Source organism: Sphaerodactylus townsendi, linkage group LG03 (assembly GCF_021028975.2).
Source record: "Sphaerodactylus townsendi isolate TG3544 linkage group LG03, MPM_Stown_v2.3, whole genome shotgun sequence".
Taxonomy (NCBI): domain Eukaryota; kingdom Metazoa; phylum Chordata; class Lepidosauria; order Squamata; family Sphaerodactylidae; genus Sphaerodactylus; species Sphaerodactylus townsendi.
The window spans coordinates 86,644,396-86,670,075 of NC_059427.1; the positions used below are offsets into that span (position 1 = coordinate 86,644,396).

Consider the following 25,680-nt stretch of genomic DNA (forward strand, 5'->3'; position numbering starts at 1 on the left):
GTAGGATTTTCCTGCCTCCTACACATCCATTCGCCCCCCCCATCCTAGTTCTATGGATCCAGCTCTGGATTAGAGTCCCTGTTTTCAAGTCAGAGGCCCTTTCCGCACATGCAAAATAATGCATTTTCAAACCACTTTCACAACTGTTTGCAAGTGGATTTTGCCATTCCGCACAGCTTCAAAGAGCACTGAAAGCAGTTTGAAAGTGCATTATTCTGCATGTGCAGAATGAGCCAGAGAGTGAACAATTCAAATAGGGGAGCTGTGGTGGGTAACTACCATGTCTCTCTGCTGCAACAGTGTCAGCCTCAAACTAGGGGCGATGATTTGGTAAAACCAAATCACCTTAACCCCCTCCCCCTGGAAAGCCATATCAGTTTTGGGAGGAATTTTTTAATTCACCAAATACCCTCTGTGCTGAAAAAGCCAAACATGACTTTTTCACCTGAGGGGCAGGAGGCAGAGCAAGAACTTCAGCTGAATGCTGGACTCCACCATTCAGTTAAAGCTCTCCTTGCTTCCATTTCCCAGATCCACACAGACTTGGGAAATGGTGGCAAATAGCACAGAGCTTCAACTGACTGCTGAAGTATAGCAGTCAGTTGAATCTCTCCCATCCACTGCCACTGTTTTCCAGGTGCATGTGGACTTCGAAACAGTGGTGGGAGGGGGGGACCACAATCTTTTTTTATTTGGTAATATTCAGGTTCAGATTTTAGAAACCTGAATTTTTTTGGTAAAAAGCTGAATATCAAAGCCAACTGGCAGCATGGGAGTTACAGGCACAAGAATGTTCTGGTCCCACAGATCATCACCCCAAAATGACTTCCTAAATTGGAGGGGTTCCTACAAGACCCAGGCTCGTTCCACATGGGCCAGGGAAGTGGCTGCACACAAGTATAAATTATACCAGTGGAGCCTCAGGACTGCTCACACGCTTCCATGCAAGTGGCCCCGGAACAGCTGAGGCCCGCAGAGGCGCCTTTGCATGGAGGTGCCTCCTTGTTTTTCAACTTACCTTCCCTGCACATCTCTTCAGGGATGAGGGGACATGTCTCGGTGGCCATGGCAACTCCTCAGGGGTCAGAGGCCAGGAGGCATGTCCCCTCATCCCTGCGGAGTTGTGCAGGGAAGGGGAAGTGAGAACTGAAATAACTGGGTGTGCTTAAAAGCGCCACTGTTGACCCAATGCTGTTTGCTCGGCACCAGTTGCACAATGCTGTTTTGAAAACAGCGTTTCCCTGCTGGCTGCTGCTTCGTTGCAGAGCCGGCAGTCATGCAAACAGCGCTCTAGGAATGGTGTTTTTACCATTCCTGGGGCGCTGTTTTTGGCCTGTGCAAAATGGGCCCCAGTCTTACTCTAGGCTTTTTTACATACAGCTCATATGTATGAAACATATCCACTTTACTACTAGGATGGATGTCAGTGACAACTTTACTACTAGAATGTTAATGTCAGTGACCATAAATATTACTTTAATCAAGTATGCATTATCCTTGTATTCAATTTTTCATCAGACACAATTTATACAAATAGAAACAGTTTTTTGAAGTCTCCACAATCTGTATGAAACGCCTTCATCCCTTTTTACATTTGATCCCTGTGGCTTCCGAGACATAGAAAACTGCAGTGCTCTGCTTTTCTTTTATATATGTATGAGGATCCTAAAAGAGGTTGTACATTTGGAACAGCCATGATACGTGGAACTGTGAGAGGACAAACTAAATAAAACTAAAAAGCCTGATAGTATAGCATTTACAACACTGATTCTGTGAGCCTTGGATATCCAGGTTTAAATACTTCTTCTTCCATGAAGAACAGTAGGTAGCCGATTCACCTCTCCAGCCTACCTACATCACAGAGTTGATCTGAGGAAAAAAAATGAGGGTGTTTAACAATGTTTACCATTCAAAATTATTTCACTGAAAGATGACATAAGAATTTGAAAGATATACTGTAAGATGACCAAAGTATAAGTGTATGATTGTTCCAAAGTGTATTAAAAGTATGCATTTAACCATTCTTCATTTTCAAACTACCCCAACAATAAACAAATGGCCCAGTAAAAGACATATTGGCTATTTTGTTTGTGTTTTTGATAAAAACAGAAAGCCTAATTCTTTTGAGACCAAAAGTGGTCATCTTTCGGACTGAAATGTATTTTGAGAGGTCAAGATGGAGTATGGGAGCAGGAATACTCAGGAAAGGCTGCTCTCTGCCCTTTACATGGAGCTTTCCAGGGGCTGCCAAAGAAAAGGCATAAAACAGTAGATCCCAATGAGCTTATGACTGAACAGCTACTAAAGAACTGACTACTCCATCCTTGTTGTAAAAGCACAGGCTTTCTGGTTTTGACTTCCACACCACCTCTGTGTACACACTGTCCCTCCGCAGACACTCTTAGCTAGATGAAGCAGAGCCCTCCCAGAACTGTGAGCCTCTACGAGGCACAATTGAACCACTGAAGTAAAGAATCCATTATGATCCCAAGCAATGGCCCTATTTTGCTTGCTTGATTCTCCCCCTATCTTTTCTTAAAAACAAGGGAATTGGATTTGGGGGGTGGGGTGAAGATAAGAAAATCTCTTGTGGCTGCAGTACTTGTACAATGCCAAAGGAAGGGATTATACCGGGGATTAACATTTTAAACTCTCCTACCAGAGTTTCTGGCTCAAAGATCTGTGGAGCAGTAATCGTATTGCTGTCTTCTTTGGGATTATTGCTTTAACAGATAGAAATTCTTTCATGGCCAAGTGGACAAAATTTGTCTTGTTTGGAGGTCCAAAAGAAAAAAAACAGAACAGCATTTTTTTAATAACAAAAAATTACTATACTCTTTCACTTTGGGAGAAATTCCTTCTCTTCAAACCAAGCTGGGAGAAGACTAGAGTTCCTTTTCTTGTCTCCTTCCTTCTCCTAATTCCTAGCAATTTATCCTGTATTAAAACTTCTTCAGTTAAGAATAGACAAGAATCAAGCACCTGCTATGCAAATGACAGCAAATCCATCCCCATTTCTGCAGAGGGAAAGGGGGGGAGGAAAGGGAGGGGAGGATAGCAAGCAAGAAATGGGCATTCATCTTGCTGGAGAGTTCTGGTTAGGAGGCCGTTCATATGTAAAGAGATTTGGAATCCTGACAGATTGCTAAATGCTACCCAAGACCATTCTGATATTAAAGAGGAATGAAGTTAGGTACTTTCATCAAGCACTCTTGTCTTACCCCCACTTCACTCAATCTCAAAAAACCATTTTGACAGACTCATTTGCACCATATTTGGTGCTTTTTAACAATTCCTTGTCTGAAATTCTTGCTTTCAATTAAAACACAATCTATACTTCAAAAACTCAAGCTATTTATTTTAAGTTCCCTACCTATAAGAACACTTTAAAAAGCACTAACCTTCCCTGACTTCTGAGAAATGAAACACAGTAAATATCCAGCCAAATTTCCTTCTTTTTCTCAGCTTCTTCCATTCTTTTTTCTTCCTTGTTTTATATAGCAATGACTTGTTTTCCTTTTTCCTTTTCTTATCCATGGTGATATTTTTCCATCTCTCTTCCTATAGAATATTCTTACAACAGAAAGGAAGGATGGAAGATGGGACAACATTAATATTACTCTTCTTTTTTAAAAAAAGGAATATTCACATTTGGGTTTTTTGAAGTTGCACTGATGTTCTAATCAAGCACTGCACACACAAAAAAGGACAACGGCAAAGAAGCAGGATGTTTCTAGCTACTTTACCGGCATGGTATTTTCTTCACCCCCTCCCCCTCCCCACTTCTTTCTTGGATAACATGGATTAGTTTTGTCCAAACTTTTAAAAATAGCTCCATTTTTTCCCCTCGCATGCCTTGTATTGAATTTCAATCCTATCTCATGCAGGTCTAATCCTTTCAGAAGATTTCCTTGGAGAATCCTCTCAGTTGGTCTCTTTCATCCCCAGGCAGAAATGCCAGGCACAAGGACCTCTTCAAGGCTTTGGATTCTCTCCCCCCCCCCTCCAATGATTGTAGGCTTGTTTTTAAAAGGGGAGGGGGGTTCTATCACTTTATAGGGGGTAATAAGGTTAAACTGCATCTATTGGCATTGCCACAAGTGTTGCCTATCATCAGCATTCGAATCTCTTTGAAAATGGTCTCCTCAATCAATCGGGGGAGGGGCGGCATGGCTTTTACACTGTCCTGCATCAGGATCATTTATTTTCCACCACTGAGAGCTTGACTGACATTTAAACTGTTACTCTGCCACAGATATTGTTTGGGTTGAAAATGCATTGTTTAGGCTGCTCATAAAAGAAATAAGTTAAATGCCCTGCCAACCATCCCCCTTCCTCCTTTTCTTCACACACAGACCAATACAATCCATGGAATGGGAATATTGTTCAAGGAGACAAAACATAGCCAATGGCTACTAGTGTGTGTAGAGTCTTCTCTTTTAAGAAAACTTTTAAAGCCATCAGAAGCACCAATAAATGATGGATGTTATAATTTGTCAATAGTCTGGGAAAAGTAGGAAGAAAAAAATGCCCGAAAGTTACGTTAAAACTTAAGATGCGACAGAAGTAGCTTCTTTGCTCATGCTGTGAGTGTTTGAATAAGAAGAATGTCCCTGCACTGTAACACGCTAAAAGAATGAAGAAGACAAAGGATTTCAAGAAAAAGGTTTGGGTAGAATACAAGGCAAGTGAAACTGAAAGAAAGCAACAACAAAAAAAGAGCCCATTTACAATGGAACAATGCATGTACTAATCGCTTTGATATATTATACAAGCCCAAAGACCCAAAACATTGTGTAATTATTTATAAATGACTTATCCATTCCTGTGTATAATACCAGAGAAAGAATAAAACTGCAGGCTACTCCCTAAACTATTTCTAAATAGACCTGGCTCAAAAGGGTTGCAGAAGTGTTTGAAACAAAATAATTAATGGTTGATTTTATGGTTGTCTCATTAAAACATTGCAATTGCTGCAAACAAAATACATTGTGCTCATAGAAAGCAATAATTTTCATTTAGTCCTAAAATATGTGTAAAATGAAACCAGGAAATAGGCAACTGTTGTTTTTTGTTTTTTCCCCCCAGTTTTCCAGTGATCTCATGCATTCAGAATGCAGGTGACTGAATTAAAATTTTTGACAGACACATAAAATCGCTTCTGAATTATTTTATTTGAATATATCACCCCAGATATAAAATTTTCTCTTATCATCTGCACTCCTAAATTCATGAGACATTTCTCTTACTTTGACAAACAAGATAAAACCTGAAATCAAATGTCCTATCCTGTTTTCTAAAATTACTTGTAACTGAGATTTGCACCATTTATTTTGAAACTAAATCTGATAATTCCTCCTATACTTACAGCCCCATCCCTGGGTATGGGGGGGGGGGGATCTCCTGGTGGGAGCAACACAGGACTGTACCAGCAGATTTGCCCTCCCCAGGACACTTGACCTAGTGGAGGGGTAAATCTATTGCTGGGTGGTCACCACAGCCCTCTCCAATAGCGGGACACAGTGCTGAACATGTCACCAGTGTTCCTGCTGGCCATTGTTCCTGTGGAACTGGTGGTTGGGGTTTTGGATTTAAGCCACTGAAAAGGTGGCATAGGAGCATTAAGACCAATGGGGTCTTCCTGATGGCAGGGTGGCTTTTTTGCATTTTAAGCTGCCCCATGGTGTTGGAAAGTGTCTTTGGGAGCAGTGGGCCAGCACGGCTGCAAGACCACAGCTGGATGCCCAGCCTGTTGGATGGGACTGCCCACTCTTAACTTGAAAAAGAAGACCGGGGACAAAGGGTGGCATTTTGGAGAGGGGTCTCCTCTTGGCGCCCTCTGAATTGTGGGGTACCATAGGGGACAATCCTTGCCCCAACATTATGTAACATCTACATGCAACCCCATGCCCAGCTGGTTTGGAGTAGGCTAATGACACCCAGCTCTATCTGTAGGTGGGGGACCAGCCAGACACTGCCCGAGAACATTTGGCCTGGTGTCTGAAGGCTGTCATGAAATGGCTGCATCGAATCCAACTGAAATTAAATCCATCAAAGATGGAGGTCTTGTAGCTGGGTCAGAGTGGCCGAGGAGGGTATAAACTGCCAGCACTGAATGGGGTGTCACTGGCATCTTCATCTGGATTCTGTAGCCTGGGGTGATCATGGATACCTTCTTAACAATGGAGGCCCAAATCACCCAGATGGCCAAATTGGCCTTCTACCATCTTCATCAGGCAAAGCAGCTGGCCTCCTACCTGTCCTGCCTGGACCTAGCCACTGTGATCCATGCAACAGTCACTTCTAACCTTTAAAGCCTTGAGCCGTCAGAGGACCGCATCTCTCAATATCACCTGTGGGGGGCTTTATGCTCCTTTGGAAGAAACCTCCTGTAAGTCCTTGACCCAAAGGATATCTGGCTGGTCTCAACCAGGGCCAGGGCTTTTTTGGCCCTGGCCCCAGCCTAGTGGAATACTCTGCCATCTGAGACTAGGGCCCTGCAGGATGTAATACAGTTCCACTGAGCTGTTCCGCCAGGCCTATAGTTGAGGCAGGTGATTCTATAAAAATAATTGATTTTTTATTGGACTTCTCTGCCCAACTGTTTTGCTTTCCTGTTATAATTGTTTGCTGCTTGGTGGTGGTGGGGGGGTGGGGGCTGAGCGTGTAGCTTAAAGGTCCAGGGTCCTATTGATTTGAAGTTTAATTTGTTCATCTCTTACTGTTAAGTTGCTGTTAGCAACATTTTCCTTGTTTCTGTGGTTTCAGTTCAGCTTTTTGGTTGTTCAGGTGTGTGTGTTGGGTGGGGTGAAGTCTTAGGTCAAGGCCATGCAAGTCTACCTTTGGTTAAAGTTTACTTAAGGGCAGGACTGTAGGTTGTTGGTTTCCCTTGTTTTACTGTTAGTTTGAATTTGTAAAATTTCTGTATAACTGCCTCCCAGTTTTACCCCACCCCCGGTGTGCTGCTGCTTATGTTCTTGCTTTGCTTTGGTTAGAAGACTTCTGGTTTTTTTGGTTCAGGTCTCCCAAATTCCGTGTTCTCCCGAAGTTGAGTTCTCTCCCTTGTGTCACTCATTCTTCTCCCTTTGTTTGCTGGTGTTATTGTGTTGCTTCTCCTTTTAAGTTTGACCCTTTAGTTTCCCACTCCAAATCCAAACTGTTTTTTCTGGTGTCTTGCTTCTCCTTTTTGCTGGTGGTGTTGAGTTTGCTGGTCTTGTTGTGTTGTTTCTCCTTTCAAGTTTGACCCTTTAGTTTCCCACTCCAAATCCAAACTATTTGGAGGTTTTGCTTTTCTTTAGTAGTAGTTTGTTTCTGTTGCTGGTGGTTTCTATTTGCTCCAGAGGCCAGGACTTGTTGATTTGAATTGCCAAGTGCACCAGGCACCTGCATAATTTACTGTGTGGTCTTTGGATTCACGAGCAAATGGAGTAAGTAGTGAGCAGAAGGGCTTTTCATCATAACCCTCTTTTCAAAAGATGAGAAATGTCAGAGCCCACTCTAGCATTAAAATCATCCATCAATATGATTTCAATTTTGAGATAATCGCTTTCCAATTTCTCAATATATTTTGTGAGATTATTCCAATTTAGTAACAGGGAGGCATGATTAAAGCCTGGAGGAATTTACTACTGTTAATGAAGTTTCCCCAATAATCAAAAGAACAGCTTGGGCAAAAGGGGAACAACTAAGGGTTCTGAAGTTACACTTTCCGATATAGTATAGCCAAGCCCCCTGATGAACGGCCAAATAGTTTAGATTTGGATGCTTCTACATTGTATGAATGACAGCCTAATAGGTTAACACCATGTAAAGCCCAGGTTTCTTGAAGCATTATCACTAAAAAGTATTTTAAATAACTTAAAAAACTGATGTTTGCACTTTTCTTCCCCCAGCCAGCAATATTCCATGAGAGGAACTTTACCTGGAGGGTAGCATTATGTCATTCTGATGTTATAAGAGGCTCAATACCTTCCAGAATAAACTGAATACAGCCATTTGAAATACCTTGCCCATAGTTCGGTCTTTGTAAGTGAAGTCTTTGAGGAAATAGTCTATTAGGGCAAAAGTCTTTAGGTGGTGGAATTTGTGATATAACCCTGTTATTTTCGTGGCCAGTGGGTGTGTGATATATCTCCACCATTTGTGTACTCCTCACGAGATAAGAATCACCAGAGGACTCTCTAGGGTTTGCCGTATTGTTCACCTTTACAGTAGGCAGATCTTCAGTTGTTCCTTGTTTAGAGCAGACCAAAATCTGTTGCAAATGTGTACTTATTGTTTCCAATATGTTGACAATTCCTGCCTGGTCTGTTAGCAGGAGAGCCTTATAGTCTTCTATTAATTCATTTTCAAATGCGAGAAGTGATGTATGAAAAAAAGTCTGGTACTCTCTGGGTTACCTGTGTATCCACGTGCGAACCAGAATCCCTTGCTAGAGTTCAGTCCAACAAAGTTTTCATTTCTTTAAGCTCTTACAGCTCTTTTGCCCACTATTTACCACTTCCTGCTGAGCACAGTTCTATTTGTTGTACCCTTGACATTCTTAACTCAAGGTCTATATCAAATAAGTGCTCTACATTACCCTGTAACTCATTTGGAACACTATTGGGAAGTGGATCCCTGGCGATATTAGCATCAACTGGGTCGAGCCACATTGAATTTTCCTGGGCTGTAGTAGCATCTCTTTTTGGTTGAGTGGTTGTACTGATAACATTTGCCCGGCTGAAGAAGGTGAAGAACATGCATTATTTTACTTTCAGATGTTTTACTTTCAGATGTTCCACCGAGGGGAACACTGAAATTGCAAGAAGCATTGTTATGATATGTGGTGGTTAGATTCGCATTAGCTAATGTAAGTTCTCTTGACATATATTTCATCTTGTCCACTGTTTCTCTCATGGCTTTTTCTAGGTTCACTTACATTCTAGGTTCAAAATAATGCGTTTTCAAACCACTTTCACAACATTTTGCAAGTGGATTTTGCCATTCCGCACAGCTTCAAAGAGCATTGAAAGCAGTTTGAAAGTGCATTATTCTGCATGTGCGGAATGAGCCTTACATTTCTAGGTTCTACATTCACTTACAATCTCTAGTATTTTGAGCTCAAACACACAATGGGGATAATGTGAAGAGGAAAAGTGCTCCTTCCTCACCCAATCATCTGGGGCAGTATAAATCTTTAGTTGAACTGGGATACCATTTTTCTCTGGAGATTATAACCCAGCCTCAAAGGAATAAAAAATTTGGAGAACTTCATATCATATTGTATAGGGCCCTTTCTGCAAGGGCACTGAGGTGGGGTGCGTCGGCATAGTTTATGCCAGCGCACCCCCACGGGACCGTTCACATGGACAGTCCCGCTGGAAGCGGCGGCGGCACAGCCTTCACACAGGCTGCTCCGTTCCCAACGCTCCTTACCTCCGGCCGCCTTCTTTCACATTGTGGAGGCCAGGGGGCACAGAGGTAAGGAGTGTTTGGGAGGGCTTGGAGAGAAACACCGGCTTCCAGCCGGTGCCATTCGCATGGCACCGAATGGAAGCCGATGTTTCCAAAATACCTTGCTTCCTGAGCGAGATTCAAAAACACCGTTTCGGCGGGCGCCGGGCGCCGCTGCAGCAATTTGGCATTGGCGCCTGTGCGAGTAGTCCCCGCCAAAACGCTGTTTTATCGGCCCGCCGCCGCTGCTTTTGGCCCGTGCAGAAAGGCCCTAAAATAAAACTCGCAATGTTCCAACAGATGGGCAGGAGATCTTGAAAATTTTAAAAACAGCACAACCTTTTTATAATGACCTTCACTAGGAAGATATTCATAAATTGAGAGTTGCGTTTCCAAAACAGGGCACCCCAATAGGTTGCTCACTGATTTCCTGATGTTCCAGAAATGAGACCATTTGTTAAAATTTATCTTATTTCCACCAATATAGGCAATCCCTTGGCACCTCTGAAGCACAAGGGACATTGGCCTTTGATTCCAAAGGTCACATGTAAACATTGATTTATTCTGACTGCTTAGCAATTTGTGAGTGAATTTTAAATAGATCATAACAGCTATAAATCTTGTTAAGATTTTCCAGCTTACAGTCCACATCAGAAAATTTGGACAAAAGTAAGTCAAAAGTTTTAGATATCAAAAGACCTTCCTTAGAAAAGAGTTCTAACAGATTAGCAGAGTGTATAACTGAGTCCATGGTACATACAGGTTTCTCTTTATTTCTGCTTTCCTGCTTCCCGTCAAGCAGGTTACTAATATGAGAGGCTGGGTAGCATGTGGCCTGCTGCAATGAGATGTTCTCTGCTGATTTTTGGAGGTTGATTTGTTTCATATGTGGGGGCTGAAGCCATAGCCATCTGAGTTCCCTGAACCTCAAATATGTTAGAAAGGGTTACGCATTCTGGGAAACTTTCCAGCAAACTATTGCTGGAACAATATTGTTCTATTCTTGTTTGCTTGCAAGATTTCTGGGAGCAGGAGTCAGAGGCATTTGTTAGTGACCACTGTCATTTCTTTGTGCCCTTTTAAAATCCTGTATAGCTTTGTAGCTTTAAGGCTTAAAATCCCTTAAAACTTAAAATAGTCTATAACATAAAATCCTTTGTTGATTATAACGAATAACAGCATAAAACTATAAGAAATAGTTCACAGCAGATAATTCTTACTGCTTGTTTGTATCTTGGGCTCAGTGCCAAATGTAAACGCAAGGACTAACCATCTGATTGCTCCAATTAAGATTAAGATTAAAGCAGCCAAAACTAGAAGTTAATGCTCACGAGATTAATAATAGGGTCGTTTGGCCAATAAACAAATCACAATATTCTGGCTTGACCTTAAGTTAAAGTTGAAAAAAAAAACAGTTTGTGATAATTGCTGGGCAACTTGGGGCCAGTCACATTCTCTCAGCCCAAACTACCTCACTGAGCTGTTGTGAAGATAAAAGGAGGGGAGAATGTTGAAAGCCATTTTGGGTCCCCAGTGGGGATGAAAGTGGGGTTGAAATGAGCAATAAGTTAAAAATGGAGAAAACTACAATATTAAAACAGAACAAACATTTCTTTGCAAGTAGGAAACAAGATGACTTTGGACTGTGACAGAAGCTAAGTGTTATCATTTGGAGTTCCAGCATCAAAGGAAAACCTAAATTCCTTAATAAAGGTGATGTGACCTTAGCCCAAAATGTTTGTGTTTTGAAATATTGTCTGTCTCTGGGTAAAACACTTCTGCTGCACATGAACAGTCCTATTGCCCTAACAGAGTTCCTTCAAAAATTTCAGGTTATAAACTTTCAAGAGTCAAAGCTCCCTTCATCAGACACAGTAAGGGAAGAAGAAGAAGAAGAAGAAGAAGAAGAAGAAGAAGAAGAAGAAGAAGAAGAAGAAGAAGAAGAAGAAGAAGAAGAAGAAGAAGAAGAAGAAGAAGAGTTGGATTTATATCCCCCTTTCTCTCCTGTAAGGAGACTCAAAGGGGCTTACAAACTCCTTTCCCTTCCCCCCTCACAACAAACACCCTGTGAAGTAAGTGGGGTTGAGAGAGCTCTGAAGAACTGTGACTAGCCCAGGGTCACCCAGCTGGCATGTGTTGGAGTGCACAGGCTAATCTGAATTCCCCAAATAAGCCTCCACAGCACAAGCAGCAGAGCGGGGAATCAAGCCCAGTTCCTCCAGATCAGAGTACATCTACTCTTAACCACTATGGCAATGCTGCTCCTTCGACTTCAATTCGCACTAGCCTTTGCCAGCATGATGGGAATCAGTCATGAATATCTGGAGGGCCAGAATTGGACATCCCTGCAGTAGAGTACACCCTGCAATTCTTGTGGGTCTCTAAGGTGCTACTAGACTCAAATCTAACTGTTCTACTGCAGACCAACACAGCTCCCCTTTGTAACTAACCTCAAAACCATAGTTTAAAAACTGGCTAAACGCTTTAAGGTATGAATCTGGACATGATCCCTTTCTGAACTACCAACTGATTTAAAACAAAACATTCCATCCAGTGTCATCCAGTCCTCTGCCATTTGTTGGGGCAGATGACAAGCCGCATGATATGTGTTTTGATATTATTTCCCCCCTATGCTTTCCAAAAACAGAGCGTCTTGTGCCCCACCTATCTGTATTTCTCTTCTGACGCCTCTAGTTTTGTCAGGCCATGCTGTATTCAAGGTGTACAGAAAGGCCCTGCAAAAGAGACGCTCAGAAAAAGCCTGCGGTCCCACATCCCTGCCTGGTGGAGTTCTCAGTGACTTGAAACTGGCTGAGAGGTAGCAACTCCCCCCTCACTTCCAAAGGCTTCTTTTGAAACTTGTGCCCCCTCCCCCCCCTCCCCTTTTAATAGACTAATGAAGCTCAAACAAGTAGGCTTAGCCTAGTGATAGCTCACGTGGCTCTCAGGCAGTCCTGGCTTGCCATTGGGCTTCAGTAATTATAGGCACACTCCCGGGAGAGAGCAGAGCTCTGGGAGCATGCATTATGCAAATAGGGGAAAGTGCAGCACGGGGCAGACCTGATGCCTCGATTCATTCATTCCGCCAGAGCTTGCTGGGGGGAAACAGGCGAGGAAGAAAAAAGGGGGAGGGGGGAAACCTATTGTTTTACAGGATATATAAGATGTCTGAGGCCAGTCGTGTGCCAAACTCGCTGCTCACACGACTTGATAGCGGCAGAGATCACTTCAGAGACAAGAGCTGTCGCGTGTCGTCCTTCTCGCTTTTCTTTGCTTCGGGACTTTCAAGAACTCAAGTTTTCCTTCTCTTCAGGTTACACTTGGGAACTTGGCGCGCGTGTATGCGTGGACTGCCGCCCTGACAACCAAGTGAGTATGAAGGAAACCGAAAAGAGGAAAGCAGATCAGTGGCACTGTGGTTTAGATTTCACAGATAAGAGAAGGAAAATTGCCTTTGCAAAAAACTTTAAGCTTCAGCTGTCCAGCTACACTGCCTTGATAGGGATAGACACAACACAGGACTATGGTTATATCCTCCACTTTTCATTAATTTCTTAGTATAATTTTCTGAACAGTTTCCCAACATTGCTTATGTTCTGTTTGGGGTGTCTTTAATGTATATATCACTGCCATTATTTTAGAAGAATCTGCTACTTGTTCAATTACTTTTTTGTCCACTGATTTTTTTCTTGTCCACTGATTTTTTTTCTTGTCTATCGCCTTTACATTTTATGTGGCAATTGCATCTTAATGTAGAGTAACTAATGATGTCTCATTACCTTACCCCACCAGGATGTCCTCTGCCTTGGAGACCAGTTACTCTGACCTTGAGAACAGCAGTGATGTACTCTTTTGCCTCACTGATGATGAAGGGAGCTTTAGCAGCCTTCCAGCTCCTTCTTTGGCTTCCCCAAAGCATGACACTTCCCTACAGCACAACCCTGAGAAGTGTGAAGAGGAGAAAGAAAGGAAGAGGCGACGGGGACGCACCAAGGTCAAGAATGAAGCTGTCCTTCACACCATCAAAAAGACGAGGCGGGTCAAGGCAAATGATAGGGAGAGAAATCGCATGCATAACCTCAATGCTGCTTTAGATGAGCTGAGGTGTGTCCTACCAACCTTTCCAGATGACACCAAGCTGACCAAGATAGAAACTCTGCGATTTGCCCACAACTACATCTGGGCCCTCTCTGAAACTCTGAGACTGGGTGATCAGTGCCTCCAGAAACCGCTCAAAGAAATGCTTCTGCCCAGCTACTTGAGTTCCACAAACCCGCCCAGCCCTGGCAGTGATGCAGGCTCCTGGATGTCCACAGCATCTCCTTCCGCCTCCTCTCTTTCTGCCAGCACATCCAACCCTAGCAGCCCAGCAACCTCTGAAGACTGTTGTTATGGGCGCACAGAGAACCTCTTCTCCTTCCACAGCCTCCCTAAAGACTTGTTGCAGAGTTCCTCTTGCTTTGTGCAGTATCATTAGGGGAGGCACTTGAGGGTATAGGGAACCCACATGTTCACACTGAAGCAAAATCTCCTTTTTCATTTAGCTACCAAGGTCAATCAATGCTTGCTTTTTAGTCATGATTTAGGTCCCACAGATAAACAGGGTAGGGAGAGTAAATTTTCAGCTTTTAAAAATCCAAGCTCCTCAGCTTTATGTTATTTTCAGTCAAAAGTCAAAGATGTCATCTGTCTAAATACCAATCCAGCTAGCAAAGTTTGAAAAATATGGATATGTGACAACTAAGGCCATGTTTAGATGGGCTAAATTTGAAAAAATCTCCATTTGGCTGATTTTAGACTGGTCTAAATTTGAACAAATCTCCATTTGGCTGAAGCAGCAACTGAATTCAGGCAATAATGTGATTATATTTCCCTCTGTCCTTTGCTTGCTTGCTTTTTTCTCCCCTTTTTGCACTTTCTTCAGACTTCACAAATTCTACTTTGTTCCATTCCTTTCCACTGTTCTGAGTTCTTGGGCCCCAATATGATTTAGAAAAGGGAATAAAAGGGACAGATTTGCTATTAAAGACAAGGTGAAAAGTCAATTTTACAATTTGTAGAACTCTAATGAAGAAAAATGAGCATGAAAATTTGGTTTGAACGCCCTGACAATACAATGAAAAGGCTTAAAAAGGGCTGATTCGACTGGGTGCACAGGGCCTTTGCTGGGTACATAGCAGAGCAAATTTGTGATGGATATAATAGGTCTGGATGGAACTTTGTTTCTGCCTAGTGGAGCTCTGAACCCTGACATGATCAGTCCCTGAAAAGGGCAGACAAGGAACTAGGTTCATGCATTATGGATCTTGACCTCCACTGCTGCTCTCTTGTTTTCGAGTAGACTAGACATGTGGCATTCAATGAGTCTAATGCTATTTTAATTTATTCAAGGACTTCCATTCATATGAAAATTGTATTTTTGTACATAAAGAGCTTTATTCTTATTATTACGTTGATGTTTTTAAAGATTAAAAATAATGTACTTTTTTTAAAAAAAATGGTTGTAAATAAATGTTTTTAAACATTTGTAACTTCTGTAAATGTGGATTAATTATTTTCAGACGTTATTGTTTTATAAAGCTAAGGAAAATAGATACATTTTAGAAATGATTAAGAAAAAATGTGTGGTGGCTTAAACTTCTGAAATAAGAAGCAGTTGTCCATGAAACAATCAACTGATACCATAGAATTCTCATACATCACCTAAACCGGAACACAAGAGCAGGTCATTAACGCTCACAATGCAGCAAATTAAAATTGGTAGCCCTGGTTTAGCTCCCAGGAAGGGACTACCTGTGGGGATACAAGTCCTGCAAACAGAGTTCTCTTTGGTGTAATGAAATGTCAGCTGGCAACAGATTTTCAAAGAAAGGGGATTAAAAGGATCAATAAAAAGTGACAACGGTGTTGAAAGTGTGAAGTGACAGGTGGATGTCTAGAGCCCCGGATTTAGAAATCTTTATATTTTTGGACTTTGTTAAGGGACCTTGCAGCTCTCTTTAAAGATCTGACCACTATAATCCTTTAGAATATATTAATCTTGCTTTAAGTGTACATGATTAATCAAGGTATTAACATATTTTAAAACACAAAATATCCTAAATCATATATCCATTTCTTATGAGAATGTCAGATGTTCAACTGATTTCTCTTTTTTTTCACTTGAGGATCTCTCCCAACGAAGTTAAGTCACATTCCCTCTGATACACACATAAATATATTTTCATGGTACGCATTAAGCAAATTTGAACTGTGTGATCTTACTCCAAGGTCTTTGTGAGAGGTATCCTCACAATAACCCAGTTATATAGCTGAGACTGAGATAAGAGGTTGGCCTAACTAACTGTATGAAAACAAGTTAAAAAAATCAATCAATAAATACTGCTAAAATAATAAAAAAGCAAGAATAACAGCAATTAAAATAATGAAATCCACACCTTGGATCCTATGAAAGTGCTCCATGCATGCTACATAGTCTGCATGCTTCTTTTCTGCTAAAAGTACAATTCACATGAAGAACCATTAAAAACTGTTGCTCTCATGCAAATGAAGAGGAGATACAATCTGCTGCTGCAGCAACTATATGGTATGCACATAACTCGTTTGCAAGCTCTAAGACAGGGGTCCCCAAACTACGGCCCAGGGGCCAAATGTGGCCCCCTGAAGGCATTTATCCGGCCTGCCAGGCATGACGGCGATGGCTCCATTCATGTGCAGTGGGGGCTCGAGGGAGAGGAGGAACCGGCCCCAACGGCTGTTGATTGCAATTACATGATGGCACCCCCAAATCTCCATGAATTTTCTGACCCAGAGTTGGAAACCTTACACGTGGCAACTCCTGCTCCGCCCTTCCCTCTTGGCTACTCCATGTGTTGCTCTCAGGCTTTCTGTTCCGCCTCACTCCCATTGGCATCAGCCAGGCTGGTGAATCGCTCGCTGGCTGCTAGGGAGGAAGAACCCAGGAAGATACCTAATCCTGGGTTAGATGGAATGCTTCATTGGGAAAGTTCTGCTTTTTTTTTTTTACAGGGGAAGGTATTCCACAGCCTCCCCAACAATATTTGGAGCCCACCCTGTACTTGAAATACTTTGGTCACTGTTCTAAAAATAGACCATGACAGAAAGGCTGAAAGGTGAAATCAAACATTTTACAATCATTTGTGCATAGGAATTTGTTCATAGTTTTTTTTAGTCCGGCCCTCCAACAGTCTGAGGGACAGTGAACTGGCCCCCTGTTTAAAAAGTTTGGGGACCCCTGCTCTAAGCCCTCACATGCACCAATAGAGAACCCTTAAGCAGACAAAAATGAACAAGAAATCCTCTGGAATACAGTAATCCTCACCAGCTCTCAGTTAATAAATAACAATAGAAATACAGATATTTTTATTCAGGGTTGGACTTCCCTTAGGGTCCAGGTAGAATCTTCCCAATGCCTCAAGTTTCTGACAAATGTTACAGCTCTTGTATGGAGCAATCACAAGATGGGAATGCTTTTGGGGGGGTTGGGAGATCACATAGCAGTCATAATGTCTAGTGGCAGCCACAGATACATAAATGAAAATGTATATATGTTTTGTTTTAGTGTATCTTCTTTGAGTAATTTCTCAAACCTTAACTAGGAGAAATTGACATCTTAAGAGAAATGTCCACATCAGATCATAGAGTTGGAAGGGGCCATATAGGTCATCTAGTCTAACCCTCTACTCAATGCAGGATCAGCCTAAAACATCCCTGACAAGTGTTTGTCCAGCCACTGCTTGAAGACTGCTAGTGAGGGGGAACTCACTGCTTTTAGATGGATGAGGTGTACTACTGCTTCAGAGCAATTCACAGTTCAGTTCACATGAAATGTCTGTGTTTTGGGGAGTGAGAATGAGCACAATCACCAAAATATGAACACATACAAGCACACAGCCTTCATACATATTGGTTCTATACCCATAACCAAGAATAAATGTTCGATGACTTCTGTATATGTAAGCATTGTCCAAACACGCAGAAAGATGGGTAAGGCAAGTGAGGTCACAAGTGGAAATCAGAGCCAGTATGTTCATTTCCTCTCCCTCTCTATGTGCATTGTCCCTGTATGCAGATATTTCAGGGAGGGGGGCTAGTGTTAAAGTATCTCTGTCATCATAGGCCAGTGCTCTAGTGCATGTTGTGGGGATCATGGTTTGATCTATTATGTAATTATTATACTAATACAGTCTTGGATAGATGTCTTTTCTGTTATTCTTCTATCTGTTCTGAAGTATATTTCTCTATATCTGTCAAATATACTGTGAAAATTAATTTAAAAAAATTATTTTAAAAAACATCTCATTGATTTTGTGGTTATTGGGATCAACATAGTAATCTCATTGATTTTAGTGAGATGAGACTGGCCTCAATCTAAGCATCCCAGGTGAACTGTGCTGTGGATCAAGGTAAACAGAATGTTAGGAAAAGACTGTGGTATAAAAGACTACAGCCTGATTCTATGCATGTCCACTTGGAAATAAGCCTTTTAAAGTTTCACACAGGGTAACACAAAGCAAGATACTGTAAGATTCAAGGCCAGATTTCCAGATCATTTTTACTCTAAATAGTTGGTGCTGCTTGTTCTAAGTAGGTTTGATGCCAAAGCATGAGAAGGATATTTACAAACAATTTCTCTCTCAAACACACATTTTCCATCAGAGTTGCTATTTGGTCAATTAGGAAAAACATAAAGGTTTGTTTCCCCAAGCTGGCAAAGTGCAGTTATGGGGACATTTGAGGTTAACTTTCCTTCCCCCTATACTGCAGTGTTAACCCAAATTCTCTCCAGTGTCACCATGCAGCCTGTTATTTAGTGATTACTAAATGCATGCTAGAGAACCACTCTGGCCTTAGTCTCATCTAGCTTGGGTTCAAATGAAGTGAAAATGATTCCTATGTATATTCACTGGAAATGTAATTTATTTTGATCCTCAGCTCTCAATGGAATTTATTGCATCAGACTGCAGCCTGACTTTTAAGGACATAATCCTACTCTTCTTTTCACTCCTAAAGTTGCAGTCCTAAAGATTCTTTATTAGAAAGCAAGTCCCATTAGTCTAAGGGTTGGCCTGTAAACCTTTTTCATTTTTCACTAGACAGATCCTGTAGGATTCTATATCGCTCTTTATATAATGCACTTCAAGCTGAAAAGATTCCTGAAATAACTGGATTGCTGATTGTAGTCAATAAGACTTGATAAATAGCAATTTTATGAACAAAGTACTAAGAAAGAAAAAGCAACAACAATTTTATTTGTTTGATCTACACTAACATGTTGTTATTGGGTTTTTTTCACACAACAGATCCAAGTAAAACTGTGCTATAGAACTTTGACATATATGCTCAGCATTTGGGTATAAGAAAGTAATTGCATTCTGTGGAGAAATTGTTCTCACACACACACGCACACACAAGGCAGAACCCCAGTTTCCTTGCATTTTATATGTCACATCATGTGTGAAAAAGATTGTCAGGTTGCGCTTAGAAGCAGAACAAAGACATTTTAAAAAGCTCTGGCCCTAGGGCAAGTGTATAAACCTGGATTAACCCCTATTTTGAAACCTGGAGAAATAAACTTATGGACTTGAATATTATCTTTGCTTTCGCCTGTCTATGTTTTCTCCATTTGAATTGTTCTACTCTCTTCACTTTAATAGCCAGCGTAGGGTGTGCAAGGCAGGATTTGCAACCCCCATTATGCAGAAGGGCTCCTGGAAGCGAGTCAGCTCAGTCTTTTGCTTTTACAGCTTATTCTCTTTCTATAGCGAAGGATAAATCCTCTATTTGTGACTCTGGCAAGGGGTCTCTCCAATCCTGCTGTAGGTCCACGTGTCTGGGACAGAACACTGGTTTTCTTTTCCCTTAAGCCCTCTGGAGGCACACCAGGAAACAAGTTCCAAAGCCATGCTTGCATCCTGCTCCAAGGAGTACACATGGTGGGCTTGCTTTTTTGAGCTGGCAGCTGGCTGCAGCCCCGCTGAATGTAACGGAGCAATCAAGTTGATGATTTTGAGTGCACAGAAGAAAGTGTGCCTAAGATTGATAGATTAATGCAACCCTCTGGCTCAATGAAGTTCAAACTGAGGACACAACCCCTGGAAGGGAAAGAACACGGCACTGCCAATCATTTTCTTTCCCTGTCACTCATATACACATGAAGAAAAGCAAAAAGATGTTATCTGTATGATTCATGGGATAATCAACAACAGAATCATAGCTCCTATTATATATTCAACCAGAGATATTGTGCCCTCTGTATCTCCCGGCTTCTTCATTACAATTTCATTTTTCAGACCCTACCCCATAGTGCTTCATATTACTGGGACTGTCAATAAAGTATGCCATGAATCAAGGGGGAGGGATGGGCCCATAGCCAGAAATTTTTTATTGGGGGTATAAATGAGTATATGGGGGGGGGCATCCATCACATCCATTGGTTTGACCAACATGGGTATTTTTATGTTCTTATTCATTGGATTCCATGATCAATTAATGGAAAATGTTGATATTCAGGGAACCCTCCTACATTCTCATCATCCAGAAGTGCTTCTGACCCCCAAAGTGTTGATTCCTATTGTCAGGGGACTCAAGTGTATTAATAGCAAGTAAGTCAAGGGGGCTGCAGTGAGGAAGAAAAAGAGCCATATTTGCCTCTCCAGCAGAGAACTGCACTGGAGGAAGAGGGAGGAGAGGCAGTTGTATCCCCTTCCTTTTCTGTAATAAGTATGTGGGATACTGCTGATGTTTTAAATACTTTTAATGTGTTATTTATATTTATATCATGTATTGTTGTATATTGTTGTTGCCTTTTGACCTTACTGTACACCCCTCAGAACCCTTCGGGGGTTGGATGGTATACAAAAATTAATAAATAGTAATAATAATAATCATCCCTCCCGACTTGCAGGGTTATTTGTCTACACAGGTCCCTTGACATCAGGAATCAACTTTCCTGGGGTCAGAAGGGGCTCCTGAAGGCAGAAGAATGCAAGAAAGGCCCCCCAAACCTTGCACAACCAGATCAGTTCATAACAGGCCCTGTGGCCTTTTGCTCAATTTGATCGTTTTATGACTGAGAAGCAATCAATTTGGGTTCATAAAAAGATAATTCTGCAATGAATATGGTTGATATTTTAAATGTTTTGGCATATTTTCCTTAATTATTAACTGTATTTAAAAATTTTGCCTGGCATCTTTTTTCATACACAATTAATTTTTTTTAATAAAAGCATCAGTTCCAGTTTGTGCAGACATATATAGCACTTCTTTTATGATTTCCAGACCGCCCTCCCCTTCATACACACACGGATAAATAACTTGTTCAGTAAGTATTTTCTTTCATTTAGTTTATTTAGTTATTTAGATTGAAGGGATTTCTAATATCTAAATGCAGAGTCACTAAGAGATGCTGGAGATTTTCATGCACCTGCCCCTGAAATTAAGGAGGTTTTGTGTGAAGTACCCTTCAGGGACTGAAACTTAGTCCCCTCAAGCATAATGACGAAAGGTCGCAAGTCACAGGTGTCCCAAGAATGTAAGATTTCAATTTCAAGAAAAAATAAATGAAATGGTTGAGCATCTCTGCTGTCTTTCGCAAATTGCTGTGTAGTTGAGATAGGATGCTTCAATGAAGATCTCTGTTTTTTTTAAATGTAAAGCAATTTAAAGCATTAATATGACTGACAAATGAACTTTTCTCCTGCCATTTTAACACTCCAGTATCCAGATCCTAAATGTTTTCTTTGGTGTTTCTGCTTGGGGTACCACCTTAATACTATTAATATTTCACTATGAAAAAGGGCTTTCACTATGAAAGAGGGCATACATCATTCAAAACTCATGTGTGCTACAGCAATTAACTGTTAGATCAGAACAACAAACTTGTTGTGGTAACTAACTTGTTGGAGCAAAAACATTAATGGATAGGGCTCTAGTGCTCCACAAGTATTTACGATGCCAAAAAATCTTTATGGATTATACAGGGAGGTCATTGAAATCCACAAGCACCAAGAAAACTTCAACAAGAAGGAAGAGACTCTGAGAATTAACAGAACTTGATTATTAGTACTTTAAAACACCAGAATCAAAGGCCAAGGGCATGCTGGGTTCATGGACAATGGACTATATCCAGACACAGGATTTGCATTCACTAAAATTGTTGCTGCTGCAGGGAAGGCAAATGTGAATCACTCCCTGGACTGAAAACCCCCACCTGCATTACAATGCAGTCAACCACACCTTTGCATAGCAAGTTCCACCCGAACACTTACTGATTGGTTCCTCACCCTGGGACATGGACAACATATACCCCACTAAACTTTCCCTTCTCACTGGACACAGTGTATAACAGACTTCCCTCTGTGATACACCTCTGAAGATGCCATCCACAGATACAGGCGAAACGTTAGGAACAAGATCTACCAGACCATGGCCACACAGCCAGGAAAACTCACAACAACCTGTTGAATCCTGCCATGAAAGCCTTTGAAAATACATTTATTGATTATGTTTAATAGACTAACAAATCTACTTCTATAGATTTCAGCGGGCTTAAAGATAAAGCTAGTCCCCTGTGCAAGCACAAGGTCATTAGTGCCCCATCACAACATTTACTAGGCAGACTATTTTTACAGAGCGGTTTGCCATTGCCTTCCCCAGTCATCTGCACTTTACCCACTGGCGTAATGCCCATTGGGCAAGGTGGGCAGCTGCCCAGGGCATCACCTTGTGGGGGGCATCAAAATGCTGGGTTCGTTTTTGGATATTTTAGTGGTTTTCCATTTTTGGCCTGCAGGGGGCGCAGTTTTTAGGCTAGTGGCGCCGAAATTGCAGCGTATCATCAGGAGACTGTCCTTATGCTACACCCCAAGTTTGGTGAGGTTTGGTTCAGGGAGTCCAAAGTTATGGACTCCCAAAGGGGGTGCCCCTATCCCCCATTGTTTCCAATGGTAGCTAATAGGAGATGGGGGCTGCAGTTTTGAGGGTCCATAACTTTGGCCCCCCTGAACCAAACTGCACCAAACTTGAGGGGTATCATTAGGGCAGTCTTCTGATGAGACCCTGAAAGTTTTGAGACTGTGCCTTCAGAAATGTGCCCCCCACAGCCTGCAACCCCCATTGACAGCAATGCAGAAAACTAAACGCAGAACAAAGATTCTTGGGCAAATTTCTAGGATGTCCCTGTAGGGGGTGCATTTTTGGATGTATTGGCACCAAAATTTCAGGGTATCATCTGGAAATGATGTCACCCCCCAAGTTTGGTTCAGTTTGGTTCAGGGGGGCCAAAGTTATGGACCCTCAAAACTGCAGCCCCCATCTCCTATTAGCTACCATTGGAAACAATGGGGGATGGGGCACCCCTTTTGGGAGTCCATAACTTTGGACTCCTTGAACCAAACCTCACCAAACTTGGGGAGTAGCATAAGGGGAGTCTCCTGATGATATGCTGAAATTGTGGTGCTGCTATGTCTAAAAATGCACCCCCTGCAGGCACCAATATCCTGGTGCAAAAAAATTTTTTGGTCGTGGTGGAGTGGCTACCCATGGCGGGGGGGGGGGCATCCAACTCAGGTTTTGCCCAGGGCTACAGTTTGCCCAGGGCTGCCTCGTTACGCCCCTGACTTTACCCTCAGCAAGCTTGGTACTCAGTTTACCAACCTGAGTAAACCTTGAGCCAGTTACCTGAAACCAACTTCTGCTGGGATTGAACTCAAGTTTTGAGCAGAGCTTTGACTTTAGTACTGCAGTTTAGCACTCTGCTTCACGGGACTTTTTAAAGTGGACTTTGTCTGGAATAATTCTGCATGTGGTTGCACTGTAAATATCAGACAGTCCTGGAGAACACCATGAATACTTCAAATGAAAAAATGGTGACTGTTATGTCCTCTTCGCAGCCCTCCATATTTTCAGTCTAGTTTCTAGCACTTTAGTATAAATTTAATGTATATGTGTGTGAGATCTCAAAACAGTGGGCTGCTGCCAATACTTTGATAGCATTATTATGCTATGTATTGTTGCCTTTTGGCCATGAATACAGGAAAGGCAAGATACAAATCTCTTAAATAAACTGCTCCCCACTAATTATATATCCATTTTAAAATAGAAATGTGAATAACCTAAAACATGTCAATCTTGACATGTACCGTTAATGAAAATAACAATTTAGTTATAGATACTTCTGTTAGGTGAGAATCTGATGCAAAAAATAAATATTTTTGCAAGGTATTTAAATTGGTCTATTTTGATTTTCAGGATGTTATACAACATGCTTTCAATTCCCATTGTGCACTGGTCCTTTATAAAGAAACATCTGTGACATCTCTAGAACTAAAACTAGATCCTCTTATTACATACCAAATTCAATATTTCCTATCACTTGCAGGTTCCCTGCTGCTAACCAGGATATTCCTGACAAGCCAAAAGCATCTTTATTGCTGGCGTTAAACTGTGAACAATGCTTGAATTTCAATAATTAACAAGAACATCTCCATGAGGGATCTCCTTGAATGGTAATCTGCAGTAGATTTGATTTACTGTCAACTTTCTCTGAAAGCCTACCTTACTACCTGTGAGCACATGAAAGGTAATACTGTAATTATAGATCTCGGTCACTCTAATGGCCCATTAAAATTGATTCATATAATTGGTGGAGATTATAAAGGCAGAAGCAGGTGAGAACAAAATGTTTAGCATGAAGCCTCCTCTCACTGATGGTACACAAAAAAATCTGAAATAAATAATGTGACAGATTGAGTAACTAAGGATGAGAATCTTTTGCTTACTATAAAAATAGCTTGCAAAATGCATAAAATACTCTCATTAGGATAGCTAACCAAGGTAGCTAACAGTTAAAAGCAGAACTTTACACAACCAATGGAAACCAAAGGTAAAATACATATTTAAATAGACAGAGCATTTTAAAAACATGACAGGAAAAAGAGTTCAGTGAGGAAATGTTAGATGAAGTATTCACCTGTTGTCAGAAGACTGTGCAGTAAGAGATCAGGCAATTATCCCTGGGAAAGCATATTTAATCATTCCCTGTGACCCCTGCCTAGTCAGTAGCCTGGCTGCAGCATTCTGTACCAACTGAAGTTTATGAACACTATTCAAGGGTAGCCCCACTGCAGTCTTTTAATCTACATATTACCAAAACATTTTAAACAAAAGGAGACACAAATCCAAAGCTTCATATTTTATTAGTTAGTATATGTTTTGATTGATTGGATAGGCTTTCTTTGGCTTTTAGTTGCATGTTCCGCATAAAGATTTTTTTAAAGTGACAGTTAAGTAGACCATAAGAGAGCCCACCAACACATCTGTCTCATAGACACGTTTGACTAAGCTCATATGGGCTAATAAACTGAAGCTTAATCCTAATAAGATAGAAGGACTACTGGTGAGTAGGTAGGACAGATCTGAGAAGGTAGGACAGATCTGGAAATTAAGATGTCTCCTGTTCTGGATCTGGTTCCATTCCCCCTGAAAGAGTAGTTCCATAATATTGTAACACCATTGTGATTTAGCAATTATCAATCACCCTCCCGCCCCTCCCCAAAAAAGTTTCCTGGTGGTTCAGGGAGGAAATGATACCAATGGAGGATTGGGACAGGGAAATGACACTGATGTAAGCAGGACCAAGAAAGATCTGGACTTTCCCATCTACATGGCACTTGGCCACCTTTGCTGCAATCTTTCTAAAAAGAAGGTAGTGAAGTAGATTTTGGAAAGAATGCAAGAAAGCCAGAGAAAAGATGAACAATGAACAACAGCACCATTGTATAAAAGCAGGGGTAAAACCTGTTTCTCTTTAGCATACCAGCTAGGCCAAATGAGAATGGATGGTGAAAATGGTTGTGTGAACCTACTATAAAATGATGTAATGAGACTTAAACATGTGGGATTTTTAAAAAAGATTATTAAAAGACTGAAAGAAATATAAGGGGCTGTTTCCTTTCAGTCATAATAAGCGTATTCCGTATTTACTCAAAAACAAGAGTGGGTCATCTTATATTTTGTATATATTATGACACTGGTTATTTGTAAAAAGTACATATGGGTCTCTACTCAAAATAGTAGTTTGCTTCCAGTCAATCAATCAGTTATTACATTCATGGACCAGAAGAATAAAACATACATTAACAGAGGGATATAAGAATATATGTACAATTTTCCACTAAGAGATATAAAAAAGCAAATATGTATCACTAAATCAGCATGGTATCT

The 25,680-nt window shown here is 41.3% G+C and overlaps 1 protein-coding gene and 1 long non-coding RNA gene across 2 annotated transcripts in view; one reads left to right on the top strand and one right to left on the bottom strand.

The window, feature by feature from the left end:
• Nucleotides 1-1,502: 1,502 nt before the first annotated feature.
• The window catches only part of LOC125428183, a 34,185-nt gene continuing 10,007 nt past the window's right edge, over nt 1,503-25,680 (bottom strand). Inside the window, exons 2-3 of the long non-coding RNA XR_007243785.1 lie at nt 3,402-3,573; nt 1,503-1,869 (exon numbers count right to left, since the gene is read on the bottom strand). This is a non-coding gene — a long non-coding RNA (uncharacterized LOC125428183). The remainder of the gene's footprint in view (nt 1,870-3,401; nt 3,574-25,680) is intronic.
• On the top strand, nt 12,540-14,961 carry NEUROG1 (neurogenin 1). Its single transcript, XM_048487911.1, has 2 exons — nt 12,540-12,804; nt 13,228-14,961. The coding sequence occupies exon 2, from the start codon at nt 13,229-13,231 to the stop codon at nt 13,910-13,912; it is 684 nt and encodes a 227-aa protein (XP_048343868.1). The 5' UTR covers nt 12,540-12,804; nt 13,228; the 3' UTR covers nt 13,913-14,961.

Excerpts from the sequence above, each read along its gene's own strand:
- NEUROG1 (XM_048487911.1), top strand. The coding sequence starts at position 13,229 with ATGTCCTCTGCCTTGGAGACCAGTTACTCTGACCTTGAGAACAGCAGT.